Source organism: Sphaerodactylus townsendi, linkage group LG14 (assembly GCF_021028975.2).
Source record: "Sphaerodactylus townsendi isolate TG3544 linkage group LG14, MPM_Stown_v2.3, whole genome shotgun sequence".
Taxonomy (NCBI): Eukaryota; Metazoa; Chordata; class Lepidosauria; order Squamata; family Sphaerodactylidae; genus Sphaerodactylus; species Sphaerodactylus townsendi.
The window spans coordinates 44,675,366-44,693,067 of NC_059438.1; the positions used below are offsets into that span (position 1 = coordinate 44,675,366).

Below are 17,702 nucleotides of genomic sequence, written 5' to 3' on the forward strand. Positions count from 1 at the left end.
CAGGATTCATTGAAGAATGTCATAAAAGCACTGCTGTAAATTATTTCTGGTACCGACAAACATTGAATGTAACCTCAGATATCACAGAGAGCGGCACCATGCAGTGGTGGCTGCTTTTGTGCTCTGCGTCTTCCTGGATTATTGTGTTTATCTGCACCATTCGTGGGATTGAATCTACTGGAAAGGTAAGGGGCCTGGCATTACTCCCGGGCAGGTATATTCCACTCCTGGGTCAATTCTCACTCACAAGATAAACCTGTGTCTGAACTATACCACTTCAGAGCACAGTGGGGACCCACAGGACTGAATGAACCACCAGAGCAAAAACTTATGTTCTTATGTTCTTAACTTGGTTCATGTCGGACCCCGGGTCTGAAAATAATAGAAACTGTAGATTTGCTCTAACGTCTTTATTTCTAATCGAAAGGTAAAAATCAGCAAAGACGATTCTGAAGAATCCCGCTAAAACCCTTGCCTATATTCCCCACAGCACCCCTCCCCCCCCCCCCCCCCCCCCCCCGCTCTTCCTGGCTTATAAACATAAACAGTGAGAGCCTGATAACCGGACACCTGCAGAGAAGGAAGCCTCGCAGTGCTCTTGCAGAAGCCTTCCCCCCATTCAACCGTCATGCTCAGGCCTGACAGTTCAACACACAGAAAACTCTGGAGATTCGGCTCAAACGCTTCTATCTAAAATCCAGTTGTTGTTTTTTAACATGCAAGGAATCTGCTACTTTTTGTCACAGCAACACTCGCTTGCAGTCTGTCGTGGTGCTTATTGGTCTGTGCAGTTACAGTTGGCTGTAAGCTGCCTGGATTCCTATATGATAGATGGTGACAAATAAATAGTTTCAAGAATAGCACATGATGGCTCTGTTTCCACACTAGATGTACTCTATTGCATACTGTGAGTTGCTCTGGTTGTCAGTGTTCAGTTGGGAGACTGCTTTGCTATGCGTCTTCACTGAAGGCATCTGAACACATTTGCCTTCTGGATTGAGGCAAGTGTGTTAGTTTAAGCATCAGAATCACAATTCCCAATACTTAAAGTCAAGGACAACCAACAATAAAGAATAGTTTGCTGAAAGCTACACTTATATATAGGACACTTCATTAGGATTCACACTACTGCAAACTATACAGCACTTATACATCAGCCAATGAATTGAGAATGCTTGAAACCCTCTGGGATCCTCACCTTCAGTGAACAACAATCATTTTTTATGTAGAAGGTTCCAGGTTTGAGCTTGGTTAAAAGGATCTTAAATAGCAGAACTGGGAAACTTTGTGAGTTTTACATATTTGCCTTCACCAAGTCAGACTATTGGTCTTCCATGGTCAGTATTTTCTACTTTGAAGAACAGCTTGGATTTATACCCCACCATTCTCTCCTTTAAGGAGTCTCAAGATGCCTTACAAACTCCTTCCCTTCCTCTCCCCACAATAGACACCTTGTGAGGTAACTGGGACTGAGAGAGTTCTGAGATAACTGTGACTAGCCCAGTGGCGTATATACAGAAAAAGGAGCATGAGGCAAGAACTCATTTTGTCACCCCCCCTCAGGGGTGTATCTGCCATGGGGACATAGGGAGTCAAATGTCCCTGGGTGCCCCCACTTGGTCACGTGGGGGGGCGTGGAAAAATTAGGTTCGTTTGTGGTTTTTGTATTTTTAGTTTTTTTCCAGTTTTTGGCCTGCAGGGGGTGCAGGTTTTAGGCTAGCAGCACCCACATCTCAGAGATTTTTTGGGAGACTCTCCTGATGATACCACCCAGGTTTGGTGAGGTTTGGTTCAGGGGATCAAAAGTTATGGACTCCCGAAGGGGGTGCCCCATCCCCCATTGTTTCCAATGGGAGCTAATAGGAGATGGGGGCTACACCTTTGAGGGGTAACAATTGCACCCCTGACAGCAGGCACCCCCCAAATTTCCCCAGATTCTCCTTTTAAATTCACCCCCTTCTGCATGGATTTAAAGGGAGAACCTGAGGCTCCCAGTTTAAACATTGAAAGTGATGCTGTTTCATGGTGGGGGAGAATCCACCCCAAAATAGCATCACTTTCAATGTTGTTTAAACTGGGGACCCCAGATTCTCCCTTTAAGGTGGATTTAAAAGGAGAATTTGGGCTCCTAGTTTAAACACCATTGAAAATGATGCTGTTTGGGGGTGGATTCCTCCATTCTATGCAAAATGAGAAGGTACACAACCAAGGTGAAAAGGAGAAAACTTGTACCAACCAGGCTACAAAAACTATACTTCAAAAATTGTGTCTCCCACTGGAGATTCTAGATAGGTAATACTTCAAGGCTGTTAAAAGCAGTTTAGGGTTTTTCAAAAGATACCATAGTGCTTATAATCAAGGAGGACGGCGCTCTGCAATTAGTCTTTTCTTATGTTCTCGCATTACTCCAGTGGGAGAGATGTAATAATTTTTCCAAAACATCTGATTATTGTGTTGCAAAATTATTTTGGTTACTTATAAGTAAATTTTTGAAGTATAGTTTATGTACCCTGGTTGGTACAAGTTTTCTCCTTTTCCCCTGGGGGTGGATTCCAGCATCACTTTCAATGGTGTTTAAACTAGGGACCCCAGATTCTCCCTTTAAGGTGGGCGCCACAGGCTGAGGGAGGGCACTGACACTCCGGAGCCAGAGCCCGTGCCAGCACGCCGGCTCAACCCCTTCCAGCCTGCCCAAGCAGTAAACCTGGGCCTGTTGCTGGTCCCTTTTCCCTATATCTGCCCTTGCTCCCTCCTCCCAGGGTCCGTGCAGGCAGGCTTCTGCCCTCCCCAGACCCTGGGGAGAGCAGGAGCCGTCAGCAGGGACGTGCAGGGGGTGGGGTTACACAAAGCATGGGGTGGGGCTACGTGACCCACGGGGGGCGCTCAGAGGACATTTTGTCCCCGGGCTCCACTTCCCCCACTGAGCCCTCCAGGGGAGGGCGGTATATAAACTCAATTAACAACAGCAACAGCAGCAGCAGCAGCAGCAGCAACAACAACAACAACAATAATAACAACAACAACAGTGTGGCCAAAATGGTCCACTGGAACATTTGCAAAAATTATGACTTGCCCACCTCTAACAACTGGTGGGAACATCAAACTGAAAAAGTCCTCAAAAATCAGCAAGCCAAGATACCGTGGGACTTTCGTATACAAACAAAGTCCTGCAGCACAACACACCCGACATTGTCATCGTCGAACCAGAAAAGGTGTGGATCATTGATATCATGATACCCAACGACAGTAGGGTCAACAAAAAACAACATAAAAAGATTGCAAAATACCTGGATCTAAAGATCGAGATCCAGCGTCTTTGGCACAAACCAGCAGCAGTGGTGCCAGTGGTCATCGGCACGCTGGGCGCTGTCCCAAAAGACCTGGGGAAGCACTTGAAACGAATTAACATCAACAAAATCAACATCTGAACATCAAAAAGCCGCACTGCTGGGCTCTGCAAACATCCTTCGCCGATATACCTTGACAAATGTGTCCTCAAACACATAATACTTTTAAATGCAGTCAGTTCAATAGTTCAACTGTCAGTCATTGATTCAACCCACCCAGCACTGCTCCTCTTAGGAAATCAGGCCTTCATATGCCCCCGGGTCAGTCGGATGAGGATGCTTGTTCCATCAAAACAATGGAAGGCTCCACAAAGCGTGCTAGATTTTTCTGTATATCTTCTGTTAATCTGCATAAACCTGGCTAAAATGTGAACAATATAGCTGACAGAAACAGTAGCCATTTTATTTATTCAGAAATTTATACCCTACTTTTCTTCCTAATGGGGCCCCAAAGCTTACATCCATTTTATTCTTATGACTACTCTGTGAAGCCAGGAGACAGTGACAGGTATATTAGCGTCCAGGGTAGAAGGAGGATTCAACTGAGCATCCAGGGCAGAAGGAAGATTTAAACCTGGGTCTCCCACAGGGACGTAGATATAGATTTTTTATGGGGGGGGGGGTTCGAGGGTGGAGCCACACCCCCACCCGCCCCTAGGACATGGCCAGGCCTCCCCAAGCCCCGCCCCAAGCCTAGCGCTTATAAAAGCAGCTCTCCAAGGCCAGGGACGGCAGACTGCCCTGCCCTGCCCTGCCCCCCACCAGCTGGGCTCCCAGCCAGCAGTCGGCAGTTCCTTCTGCCCTCCCCTCTGGGCAGAGGCAGAGAGGGAAAATGAAGCCCGGTGCAAAATCTGAGTTCCCCCCCACCCCAGGCAGCCTCTGTGATGCTGGAATCCACCCCCAAACAGCATCACTTTCAATGGTGTTTAAACTAGAGAGCCCAAATTCTCCTTTTAAATCCACCTTAAAGGGAGAATCTGGGGTCCCCAGTTAAACAACATTGAAAGTGATACTGTTTTGGGGTGGATTCTCCCCCACCCTGAAACAGCATCACTTTCAATGTGGCGTAGTGGTTAAGAGCAGGTGCATTCTAATCTGGAGGAACCGGGTTTGATTCCCTGGTCTGCCGCTTGAGCTGTGGAGGCTTATCTGGGGAATTCAGATTAGCCTGTGCAGTCCCACACATGCCAGCTGGGTGACCTTGGGCTAGTCACAGCTTTTGGGAGCTCTCTCGGCCCCACCCACCTCACAGGGTGTTTGTTGTGAGGGGGGAAGGGGAAGGAAATTGTAAGCTCCTTTGAGTCTCCAACAGGAGAGAAAGGGGGGATATAAATCCAAACTCTTCTTCTTCTAAACTGAGGACCTCAGATTCTCCCTTTAAATCCATGCCGAAGGGGGTGGATTTAAAAGGAAAATCTGGGGAGATTTGGGGGGGTGCCTGCTGTCAGGGTGCAATTGTTAAGCTAGCAGCACCAAACTTTCAGGGTATCTTTAGGAGACTCTCCTAATGATACCACCCAGGTTTGGTGAAGTTTGGTTCAGGGGGTCCAAAGTTATGGACCCTCAAAGGTGTAGCCCCATCTCTTATTAGCTCCCATTGGAAACAATTTAGAAGAAGCAAGCCTTTATTGGCATAAACAACAGTACAACAGTAATAAAAAACAGATTCAACTGAGCCATCGTTACATGGGCACAATCTTTTAGCCTTTTCTTGCTTATTAAATCTGCCATGTAACAAGGCAGAAGGCATAACATTAAACCTGGCAAGCATTATGGCTCTCCTTTGAACAGGGTTTATTAAGCAATACAGGTATTGTGCCCCGTTCAAATGGGAGAGAAAAATACAGGGGGGAGCACGTTTTCTTGGCTGCAGTGATTAGGGTAGAGAACTCTCTATCCAATAGTTGACCTTTTAATTTCCTATAAGCTTCTGAATAGGACAAGGGGCAAAGTGAATCCACTGACAGTCCAATAGAGGCCATTTTTTCTTCAATTATGGAAAAGCAGGGGTTGGAATGGGTGTCAGAGAGCAGACGGTGGACCAGGGAATTACAGTCTGAGAGAAAGTGAATTCGCAGCCAGAATCTAAAAGTCCTCAGCCAAGCGGCTGATTCTAAGGAATTTTGACCTAACTTCAGACAAAGAGCTGCATAGGGCACGCAATTTGGGAGTCCAGTTATCTTGTGAAAAAATTTGGATTGAAGAGAATTCAAGGAGTGGTTAATAGCTTGAATCCAGATTGGGACTCCGTAAAGCAATCTCAAGGCGACTTTGGCATTGAAAAACTTGAGGAAAGGAGGGATAAAGGAGTGGCCACTGCTGTAAAAGAAACGTAGTAATGCTGACATACTATTAGATGTAGCTAGGAGAGCGGCCTTCCTCTGGGTTGCCCATGAAAGGTTAAAGAAGAATGAGAGGCCAAGGTATTTATAGCACTTAGCCTGTTCAATTTGGGTGCTTTTCATTGCCCACGTGAGCTTCTTAAAGCGCCTAGAGAAGACCAATACCTTGTTTTTTTCATAAATAATTGTCAGTCTGTTGGATTCACAGTAGTCCACACAGCGCTTCATTAAGCGTCTGAGGCCAACTCTGGATCGAGAGAGAAGGACAGCGTCATCTGCATAGAGCAGAATTGATACATGGGATGTACCCAGTTTTGGGGCATGGCTGTTCACTGCTGAGAGAGTAGAGGGGAGGTCACTTAAGAAAAGGTTGAAAAGAGTGGGGGCCAGAACGCAGCCCTGTTTGACCCCTTTGGAAATTGGAATACTGTCTGTCAAAAGGCCTTCATGGGAACACTTGATCCGGCAACTGGTATTTGTGTGCAGTTGCCTAATTAAGAACAAGAGTCTGGCGTCAATGTTGAGGGCAGCCAGTTTTGCCCAGAGAAGTTCTCTCGACACAGAGTCAAAGGCAGCCTTTAAATCAATAAAGGCAGCGTAGAGTTTGTTAACAATGCAGCGTAGAGTTTGGAAACAATGCAGAATGGGGGCACCCCCTTTGGGAGTCCATAACTTTGGACCCCCTGAATCAAACCTCACCAAACCTGGGTAGTATCATCAGGAGAGTCCCCCAAACAATTCCTGAAAGTTTGGTGGTGCTAGCCTAAACAATGCGCCCCCTGCAGGCCAAGAATCGAAAAAATGTTTTAAAAACCCACAAATGGGGGGGCGGAGCTTCGGACATTGAACCCGAGGAACCCCCCCCCCCCGTTACCTACGTCCTTGGTCTCCCAGATCCTAGTCAAACACTCCAGCCACTACACAATACTGGCTTTCTAATTTCGTGTTACTGTTTTCCATCTCCCCAGGCGATATATATCACAACCACATTTCCTTACATCGTTCTAACGATATTCCTTATTTATGGACTGACTCTGCCAGGAGCCACTGAAGGGCTGAGCTATCTCTTCACTCCGAAGGCAAGTATTTTTACAAATATTCAACAAGCAACAATTTTCTTAGTATTCCAACGTTGACTTACGAGGGACTGGGCCTTTATGAGGAGGATGGGGTGGGGGTGGGGGGTGGACAGTGATTTTGACTTGTGAGGTTTCTCCATGTGCTTGTGTTTGTGCCTTGGCTTTTAAAATGGGTTCCAAGGAAAGAACTGCACTCCTGGGACACAGGGGCAGAGCCTCTGGTCTTCCCCATAATATTTGCTGGGTCTGGCTTGGCCAGGCTCTAGGGAAGCCAACCTTGAGGTGGGACCTGGGGATCTGGCAGAATGCTCTCCCAGAGTACCTAGAGTGATCTTCAGAGCGGGAGTACAGGGCAGGGAAATCTTCTTCTATGAGCCATGGAAATTTGCAGCTGTGGATTGAATTTTGCTTGACAAGGTAGAGCTACTTATTGTGAAGCAAACCCAATCCAAGTGTCCCTCGTGATTCTACTGCACAGACAGGCAGCAGTCACGAGGACCAAACATAGGCTGGCAGGAGGGAGTGTGTCATCCTTCGGTGTCCTATCAGTGCTCCACTCCCTCCGAATTCTCCCTCTGCCTGTTTCTTTTGTAACAGTCTAATAATAACCCTGCCTTCAATTTGTGGGGTTTTTTTTGTTTTCAACAGCTGAGCATCCTCAACAATCCACATGTGTGGCTTGATGCAGCCACCCAGATTTTCTTCTCTCTCTCTCTGGCATTTGGGGGCCACATAGCGTTCTCAAGCTACAACTCAGCAAAGTAGGTGGAATTCAGCTTCAAGTTGCAGATCATATTGTTAGATTTCGTTTAGAGTCATGGATGTGCCCAGTAATGTGTGTGAATGCAGTTTGTAGAAACTTCTCCAGAGACATAAATGTAAAAGGTAAAACTTACATTTATTCAATCATCTTCAGTTCACAACTTTGTTCCAAGAAAAGGTAGACAGAAAGAACCCTAGACTAAAGAGATTACTTTCCCTATGACAAGTGGGCACAACTAACGCGCCATCACGTGTGTGGAAGTGAGTGGATGCTGCAGTGGCAAAGGCCCCACTGAGCAGGCTGCCATTGACCATGCGCTCGGTTCAAAGGCTAGAGCAGAAGTTGAAGCCAGCATGGGAAAGGATTAGTGGGCGGTCTCCTACGACGAGGAGGCAAACAAGAGAGGCAACATCACAGAAGTGAGAGACACAGCACCCCAAGTGTCCAGGCATGCGCAGAAGTCGAAACTATTCCAACTCCCTCGACACTGCATGCTTTCCAGGCATACAATGTTCAGTTTGTCACGCAGGCTTTGGAACTTGTCTCTTGGCAGTGGTTTGGTCAAGATGTCTGCTGTCATCATATCAGTAGGACAGTAGCAAAGTTTCACAGTTCCTTCTGCCTGTAAGAGTCTTACATATTGATCCTTAATTCCAATGTGTTTAGTATTGCCTATTCTTTTCTGAAGAAGGAAGAGCTATACCACTCTGGTTACCTTCTAGCATTTGTACAGGTAAAGGTTCATCAATACCAAAATCTTCTAACAACATTAAAAGCCATTTGTAATTCTCTACATGCCTCAGAAACTGATACTAATTCTGATTCAGTAGATGAGTGAGCAAATAACACTTTGTTTCACGGCTGTAGCTTACAGCACTTCCTCCATAGAAAACACATAGCCACTGGTAGATCTTAGATCTGTTCTTTTCTCCAGCCCAATCTGCATCAGCATATCCCAATAGTGTGGAATCTTTAGTTGCTGGCAGTTTCAGTTTAAAGTCTAAAGTACCTCTTAAATTACCTCACCACTCGTTTAACAGCAGTCCAGTCTCTTGTGGTGGGTGTGCTAACCCTTCTGGACAATATACTCACAGCTGTAGCAATGTCAGGTCTGGTTGTCATTGCTAAGTACAAAGCTGTCATTAGGTCCTGTAATCATTGTTGTCAGGTAGCAAGTCATCAGGTAGTACTTGTCTGTAGAAATCGAACTCATTGGGGTAGGCATTGGATTGACACCTTCCAGGTTCAGACTCTGTAGCAGTTCCAATATTTTCTGTTTCTGGCTAAGAAGATAGCTTCCATCTGGTTCACTTTTCGTTGGATTCCCAAGTAGAAGCTGGCAATCTCCCAGGTGCTTGACTTCTACTTCCTTGTTGAGTTGGGATATAATCTCAGCACAGTCAGTTTCATTTTCATGGCAAATAATCAAGTCATCAACATATGTCAGGATAAATGTCCATCTCCCATTTCTGTGCCTGCTATAAAGACAGGGGTCTGCATTGCCTTGTTTGAAGTCCTGACTTAGTAGCATCTTGGCTAGCTTATCTGACCAAGCTTTAGCTGCTTGTTTCAATCCATAAAGTCCTTTCTGAAGTTTACAGACTAAATGTTTATTCTTTTCATCTATGAACCCTGGTGGTTGCTTCATATAAAGCTCCTGTTCAATTTAAGCCATGCAAAGGAAATCTTGGTTTTAACGATCCAAATGCTCAGTTTTCATGTTTCTAGATGCAGCAATGCTTAAAGAGCATTCTAATTGTAGAATATTTTACAACAGGTGCAAAAGTCTGATCATAATCTGTTCCATAGGATCTGAGAGAATCCTTTAGCAACAAGTCTGTATATATCTCAATCTGACCTTCCGTGATCTTGTTTAGCTTTAAAACCCATTTACAACCGATAACGCTCTTACCCTTAGGTAGTTCAGTGAGAGTCCATGTTTTGGTTTTATGTAGTGCAGCGCATTTCTTCTTGTGCTGCCTCTTTCCACTTCTTTGCTTCTGGTTCAGGCATTCGCTGTAACTCAGACCATGAAGCTGGTTCATGCAGTGGCGGGTGCCCTTGCAAGGTAGTTAAGTTTCTCAGCTGGAATTCCCTTGTTAGGCGCAATGAAGCCTCTTGAGGGCCAAAAAGGTCTGTCTGCCTCCGCGCAGTAGTCTGTGACTCCTCTGCCTCACCTGTCAGGTCTGGGATTTCCACCGCTGCTCCCTCTTCAGGTTGAGCATTTCCTGGCATCTGCACGGTGATGTCATCCTGGGACTCCTGGGCGATGTAGGATCAGCTGGTCGCTATCGCCATCTCCCTCTGAATGGTCATCCCATCACGGCAGGCTTGCCATCTCTGGGTCGTCAAACTGCACAACTCTGCATATAGTAATTTGGTTAGTTTCTGGATCAAAAATCCTGTATCCTTTACTTCTGGAGAATAGCCCAAAAAATATACCTGCTTCCGTAGTAGGGTCTAGCTTGGGTCTCTTTTCTTTTGGTATGTGAGTAAGCTTTTACATCCAAAGACTCTGATGTGTTCTACATTTGGTTTCCTGCCATACCATAACTCATATGGAGTTGCTTCTGTGGCTTTGGTTGGCAATCTATTTTGTAGAGTAAACTGCAGTCATTGCTGCCTCTCCCCAGTGCTTCATGGGAAGGCCTGAATCAATGAGCATGCACCGAATCATGTCCATTATATAACGATTTCTTCTTTCAGAAATTCCATTTTGTTCTGGCGAATGGGCTACAGTAAGTCTGTGTTGGATCCCATGTTCCCTCAAGAAATTGTTTATAGATATGGAATTGTATTCACCTCCCATGTCCGCTTTGAAAACACTTGGGTTTCCTATTAAACTTATTAGATACCATAGCAACATAGTCTCTTAATTTTTGTTCAGTCTGAGACTTTTCTTTTATTAAATAACACACAGTGTATCTCGAAAGTAGTCATCAATAAAAGACAACAGATAGGTGTTATTACCAGTTGATGCTGGTTTGATTTTGGTCCACATAGATCAGAGTGAATTAAGTCAAGGCGCTGCTTAGAGCATCTTTGGCTTTGCTTTGGGAATGAAGGCCTAGTTCCCTTTCCTCTTAAACAACAATCACACAATTGGTTATCATTGGGACAGTCTTTATAGAAATACCTGTTACCAAGTCCTTGCTTTTCAGCTTCAGGATGGCCTCTTTATCGCGATGTGGGCAAACCTCCTATGCCAGAGCTCCCAAAGACTGCTGGGTAGAAGTTACCTTGGCTGTGCAGGCTTGGGTTCCTCACAGTCCAGTTCAAAGACTCCATTTCTTAGGGTACCTGTGGAATATAGCTCCACCACCAGCGAGATAGTGCACACATTATTCTCAAAGTGAACAGCAAATCCTTTTTCTGATAGTGTAGGGACGCTGATCAGATTAGCTGCGAGGTCTGGAATATATACAGGACATTTTCTCGCCACAATCTCAGTTCCATTATCATCCACTTGGCAATGTAAAGTAACTTTGCCCTTTCCATTCACTGGAATCTGTTTTCCATTGGCTAAATACACATTGCATCCAGCATCTCTATCTAATTCATTGAACAAAGCAACATCTGAAGCCATGTGCCTAGAAGCACCGCTATCAATAATCCAAGGCTTATATTTTTCATTAGTTTGTATCATGTGGGTTGTGCAAAAGTTGAACGAATTTTTAGGAGTAAAATCCCTTTGTCTGTGTGAATAAGCAGTGTGAGGTGGCTTGCTGCCAGTCTCAGCATTCTTATTGCATCGACACTCCCTCTGGAGGTGACCAGGTTTATTACACTTAAAACAGATGGGTGGGCTCCTCCTTTCCCCTGTGGGATTGTATTTTCTGTATCCAAATGATTTAGTTCCACGCCCCTTGCCTCTGGCTTCTTGGGCAATGTAACTTGAGCCATTCTTCCCTCTGCTCTCAGAGAGATACTCTTGCTGCTTGCGAAATTCAGACCTAGTTAGTCCTAGAATTTCCTCAAATGTGCAGTCTTTGCCATTTACAGTAGAGACAAAAGCTGAATATTTCTCAGGCAATGAGCTTAAAAGCAGTCCAATTTTCAGTTCTTCCTCCAGAACTGTGCCAGTGGTTGCTAACTTATCAATCAGATTCAGCAATTTCTCTATATGGCAATCAGCATCTCCATTTTCTTGTAATTTGATTGAAAATAGTTGTTTGAATAAACTCACTTTGCTATTTCTGTCTTGCTCTCCAAAGACCCTTTTTTAATGCTTCTAGCATGTCTTTGGCAGAATCTTGTCCTTTAACATACACCAGTTGTGAGTTTTGTGAGGGTACTAACAATTAAATTCATGGCCTTTTCATCTGCTCTTTGCCATCTAGTCTCTTCATTTCCACTGTTTGGTTTTGGTGTAGTTAAAACAAAACCTATGCCCTCTTCCTTTACTTGGGATTGAATCCTGTAGAGCCATGAGTTAAAATTCAGGCTTGTAAGCTTCTCAAGAATTGCCTTACGCTGAGCCATTTTAATGCAAAAGGCTTTTTTCTGCAATCTCAATGAGTCACACACACAAGAAAGAGGAAGCAAGCTTTCAGGCTATGCAACCTTTTGTTACTCGCTGGCCTGTTAGAGCCAGGTGAGCAAGAAAAACACAAGAACCAAGGCAATGGCTGCTAAGCCATGCAAGGGGGAAAAAAATCTGCTCCAACTTTAAAATATCTGGGCTTCAAAAATAACCATCAATCTCTGCTACCATGTTAGATTTCGTTTAGAGTCATGGATGTGCCCAGTAATGTGTGTGAATGCAGTTTGTAGAAACTTCTCCAGAGACATAAATGTAAAAGGTAAAACTTACATTTATTCAATCATCTTCAGTTCACAACTTTGTTCCAAGAAAAGGTAGATAGAAAGAACCCTAGACTAAAGAGATTACTTTCCCTATGACAAGTGGGCACAACTAACGCGCCATCACGTGTGTGGAAGTGAGTGGATGCTGCAGTGGCAAAGGCCCCACTGAGCAGGCTGCCATTGACCATGCGCTCGGTTCAAAGGCTAGAGCAGAAGTGAAGCTAGCATGGGGAAGAAAGGAAGTTAGTGGGCGGTCTCCTGGCCCAGACAAGGAGGGCAAACAAGAGAGGCAACATCACAGAGTGAGATACACAGCACCCCCCAGTGTCCAGGCATGCAGAAGTCGCTTATTCCAACACATATAACCCCGCAATGGGACAGTGGGCCTTTCCCCACTTTTCCCTCTACCACCGTCGCTGCGCGCTACTCACTGCGCACGTCATTTCTGGTGCGCGCCCGGGCTTCCCCACGACCCCACACTCTGCGTGGGGTCATCAAAAGGCGATGTTTTCTCCAGCGCCAGGAATGATGCGTGCTGAGGGGGCATGATACCGGCAGCGTTGGGGCAGCTGCGTTGTCGCTGGCCTGTAGTGGGGAGTGCTGCGGGACCCCACGCTACTTGGCCCGAGTAGTGCACAGCAGAAGGTAAGTGGGGAAAGGCCCAGTGAGACAGAACCTACCGTGCTCCCTACCTGTTTGTAGGGATGCGATCCAACCTGTCCATCCCATCTTGGAGATCCCAGTTTGTTGGTTTTCGAGGGCAGGGCTCTTCTTAGGGGGAGGCCCTGACTGTCTAACTTCCTCACCTTTTGTGGTGACCTCTCTTAGCAAGCTGTGAGGTTCATGGGTAAGAGACTTCAGAACTGCAGAAAAAGAAGATGGTTGGTGATGTATTGGGGTGGGGGGTGGGGTAAATATTTAGCTTATCAGAATCAGAATCCTATTTAGCTTATCAGAATCAAAATAGGACCTTTAAAAGCTGTGTAGAAAAGGAATTTTTAGTAGATGCAGTTTGACAGGCCAGGACAAGAAAGGATGAAGTCCTTAATTCTATCTTTTACAGAAAGGGAATAGAGATTTATCTTATTTACATTTTGCATCAGCACTCTACACTCTGCCCTGTGAACGGTCCTCTCCAAACCTCTGTCTAGAGCGTTTTATCCCCTGCCTTCCTCCAGGTAGTTTGGAACGATGTGCACGATTCTTCCTCTCCCAACTTCATCCCAGTTTAACCTGGGGAGGCAGACGAGGCTGCGAGAAGAGCATGCCTGGCCTAAGGCCATCCAGCAAACATTATGACAAACTGGAGATGGGAGCCTCAGTCTCTGAGGGCAGCCATCTAACCACTATACCATACTGCTTCTTTATGTTTATTGAGATGAATTGCCATGTTTTGTAGAACAATGTTTATGTGGGTTTTCCCCTTCTAGAAATGACTGTGAAAAGGATGCTGTCATCATAGCAGCTGTGAATAGTATGACTTCTCTGTACGCTTCAATCCCAGTTTTTTCAGTTTTGGGGTTTAAGGCCACAGTTGGCTACTGGGACTGTTTGGATAGGTGAGTAATTTTTTTTAAAAAAATCATTTTATTTCAAACATTTTTAGCTGGGTGCCATTTCACCCATTGGGTGCCATTCCACCCAACTTAGGGTTTCCTAGACAATGAAAAATAAAAATGTTAAAACAAAATTTAAAACACATAAAACAATTGAAAAACAGTTAAAACAAATCACATGAGACAGAAGGGGCAGTGAGAATCAGTGAGGGAAGGAATGTCAGACAAAACAAAATGGTAGACAATGATGGAGGGGAGCAGATGGCGAGGACATTCCACGATTTGGTGCAATGACTAAGAAAGCCTTTCCCAGGTTGTCATCTATCTTGCCTCAGAGGAAGTATGGCCTCTCTGGGTGACTGTCATTGTCAGGTAGGTTCATGTGAGGGCAGGTGGTCCTTAAGGCCAGGGGTGTGGCTTTAAAAAACAGCCATGCCCCGCCCCTGCTGCACCCCAGCTGAACTCCCCCCCCCACCTGTCCCCTGCCATCCCTGCAAAAAAAGCCCCGTGGTGCCTTTAAAATGCAGCTAGGATTCCTTCTATCCAGGCCCACGGAGCAAGGCCAAAGGCCACTGGGGGTGGAGACATGGCCTGGGAAGGAGTGTGCCCTCCCTGGCCTGTCCCCTCCCCCAGTGTCTTGCCAGCCTCGCCTTGGTGCAGTCAGGTAGAAGGAATCATAGCTTCATTTTAAAGGCACCAAAGGGTTTTTTGTGGGAGCCGCAGCCAGGGCACCCCCAGGCACCAGGCGCCCAGGGCAAGGCCTCTCCCCCCCCCCCCCAATGCCCACACCATACCCCTGCTTAAGGCACCTTGAATTGGGCTTGGAAGCAAACTGGGAATTAGCGCAGGCAAAACAACATTGGCATGACGGGGTCCCTCAGACCCAGAAATCTGGCTGCCGCTTTCCACACCAGTTGCAGCTTCTGGGCACTTCAAGGGCCGCCCCACACAGGGAACGCGCTCATTTTTCCATATTAATCTTAGGAAACTATTGAAAATAGTGCTGTGTTCATTGTTTTATAGGTAACTAGTAGCAATTATGCTTGACTGGTTGAAAACTAGTATTACTGCAACTATTTTGCACTGATGAAGACCTGCGAAAACGTACTTTAGCGCATAGGCGTTTTGCTGTACTGCTTTGCACGTCGCATTAAGAGTCGGCTGCTTGCTGCTTTGCACGTCGCGTTAAGAGACTTTCCTCACCGCTCCGCATCTTCAACCTGCTCAGCTGTTTTTCCGGCTATTTGCACAATTTGGTAGCGTGGTGAGTGGACCGAGGTCCCATCACGCTTTGACTTGTTCTTTCAATGGACTATGAATGAGTAGAAACGGACTATGTGTTAATAGTATTTATTGGACATTTCACATGATTTCTGTTCATTGATTGCTGACTAGTACATGAGTAATAGTTATTACAGTTCATCAATTGATTATGCTTCCTTGTGTTGTGGCAAGTTATTGTTGGGGTTTGGCTAACCCGGTTCCTGTTTCCCTTCCATTTTATGATTTAAACCACTTTCAGTGGAATTAGAGAATTTGAAAAATTGCAACACTAGAAATGGTGCAAAAGCCTTAATTCCTATAATTTAGGGTGGATCAGGAATGTTCATATGTATGTTTATGTGTAGATCAACAAGATAATGGATGAATGAACAAACCCCCCTTACCAAATGTACATGCAATATGCATGCAGCCACTTACGTGAAGCCATTTATATGGTGCAAGTAACTGTCTGCTTCAACCTTATCAGAAATCTGGAGAGCAGCAGCTAAACTTGGTCGGGCAATACGGAGAGTCAGTACAGATGATCAAGTTAGACTTGCCAAGCTCCAGATGGGGCCTAGAGATCTCCTAGAATTAAAACTGATCTCAAAGAGACAAAGATCAGCTTCTTTGGAGAAAAATGCGTGTTTTCGAGTGTAGACTCTATGGTATTATGCCCTGCTGAAGTCCCTTTCTTCTCCAAATTCTATCCCCAAATTTCCAGAGTTGGCCACCCCGGACCAAATTACCAATAGGTGTGATCTTGAGGTATGCTGCTCATCTACTTTCTCCAGTAGTAGGAAGTGTCTTACCAGGCACCAGAGACTGGCAAACTTCCCAAATGGTTTATACCTACAGTAGTATTGGCCCCGATTAGTGAATCACATGGATTCATTCAGTTTGCTTGAAGAGCAAAGTGGACCAAATGCTGTTAGCCAAGAGTTGTTGATTGTCTTTTCTAGGGAATGTCATTGCTTAAATACATGGTTTCTCTATTTGTGCAAATAACTCAGTGTCATTTTTGGCTTCCCTGTCAGGAATATTATAGACCTCATCAATGGATTTGATCTGGAGGAACAAAGTATCACAAGAGACAACTATACAATTTGGCTTGAGGCATTAAACACAACATCTCCACACAAAATTTCTGCCCTTGCGCTGACAAAGTGTGACCTTCAAGAATTCCTTGATCAGGTATTATACTCAAGCTATCCTTTCTTGAAGGAACAGTATATATGGACTTGGTAGCTCTCAAGTGTTTTCCACACTACCTTGTTCACTGAGGAGACGCCCATCAAATGGTTACTTGCCATGGTGACTAAAGGTAACTTCCACAGCTAGAATACTGAGAACTAATTCTTGGAAGCAATATCATGGGAAGGCCTTGGTCTATATACCCCATTTGTTGGACATTTAGGACAATTGGTTGACCACTATGTGTTAGGCCTCGAACCTTAAGCCAATAAACGGACTCTGTATACTGGTTGTTGTGGGTTTTCTGGGCTGTGTGGCCGTGGTCTGGTAGATCTTGTTCCTAATGTTTCACCTGCATCTGTGGCTGGCATCTTCAAAGGTGTATCCCAGAGTCTGTTACACACTGTGTCCAGTGTCCACTAAGTAACAGACTTCTCTCTGGGATACACCTCTGAAGATGCCAGCCACAGATGCAGGCAAAATATTAGGAACAAGATCTACCAGACCACGGCCACACAGCTCGAAAAACCCACAACAACCAGTTGAATCTGGCCATGAAAGCCTTCGACAATACATTGGACTCTGTATAGTTGATCAGAAGGGTTTATTGAGAAGAGTCAGAGCACCAAAGCTTGGCAAAGCCAGTTCTAGAAAACCAGGCTTTTGCCACCCCCTTTATTCCCAGCAAGTACCCCTTCCTGAATTCCCAAGAAATTGTGAAAAACAGTCTCCAGGACAGAGGCAACCCAAGGTAGGCAGAGAAAGCTTCCTGCCCCCTCGAGATAACGAATACAACTCCCTTTCTCATAGGATCAGGGTGTTAGGGGAAAGCCTAGTTATCTACAAAGCGTGTGAAGCCATAAAGTAAAGATCAAGGAAAGAATAACCCAGATTGCAATGGTAACATATAGCAGGCTGGTTACATATATCTTTTATCAACATTAGGTTTGTAGCATTTAAGCAGTTACAATGAGGTAGGAATACATCTCAATCACCTAGATATAATCCCCTTGACACTATATAACCAGGATTCTGGATTGGGTGGACCATTGGTCTGATCCAGCATGGCTCCTCCTATGTTCTTAAATCCCCAATTGAGAGGGCTCTCTATATGCTTAGTTTTTTATTGGAAATGCACATTTAAGAACTCTTGAAGGTTTTAGCTTTAGGAACACTCAAGGCCTTGGATATGCCCCAAGGTTTTATTGACAGACCTCCCAGCTGCCTCTCAAAAAGAGGAAATAGTTTCTGTGCAGGCATGCTTTGAGAGCCAACAAAATTCTACAGAAGTAGCACAAGGTAGGACACTCCACTTGGACTGCACCATTTTTTCCCCTGTTAAAAATATTGTG

At 45.2% G+C, this 17,702-nt stretch overlaps 1 protein-coding gene across 1 annotated transcript in view; it reads left to right on the forward strand.

The window, feature by feature from the left end:
• Nucleotides 1-17,702, forward strand: part of LOC125443355 (sodium-dependent neutral amino acid transporter B(0)AT3-like) — a 57,271-nt gene that overhangs the window by 18,532 nt on the left and 21,037 nt on the right. The window contains exons 4-8 of the mRNA XM_048515379.1: nucleotides 4-185; nucleotides 6,658-6,768; nucleotides 7,417-7,529; nucleotides 13,768-13,896; nucleotides 16,194-16,350. Coding sequence (XP_048371336.1) covers nucleotides 4-185; nucleotides 6,658-6,768; nucleotides 7,417-7,529; nucleotides 13,768-13,896; nucleotides 16,194-16,350 — 692 coding nt within the window. The remainder of the gene's footprint in view (nucleotides 1-3; nucleotides 186-6,657; nucleotides 6,769-7,416; nucleotides 7,530-13,767; nucleotides 13,897-16,193; nucleotides 16,351-17,702) is intronic.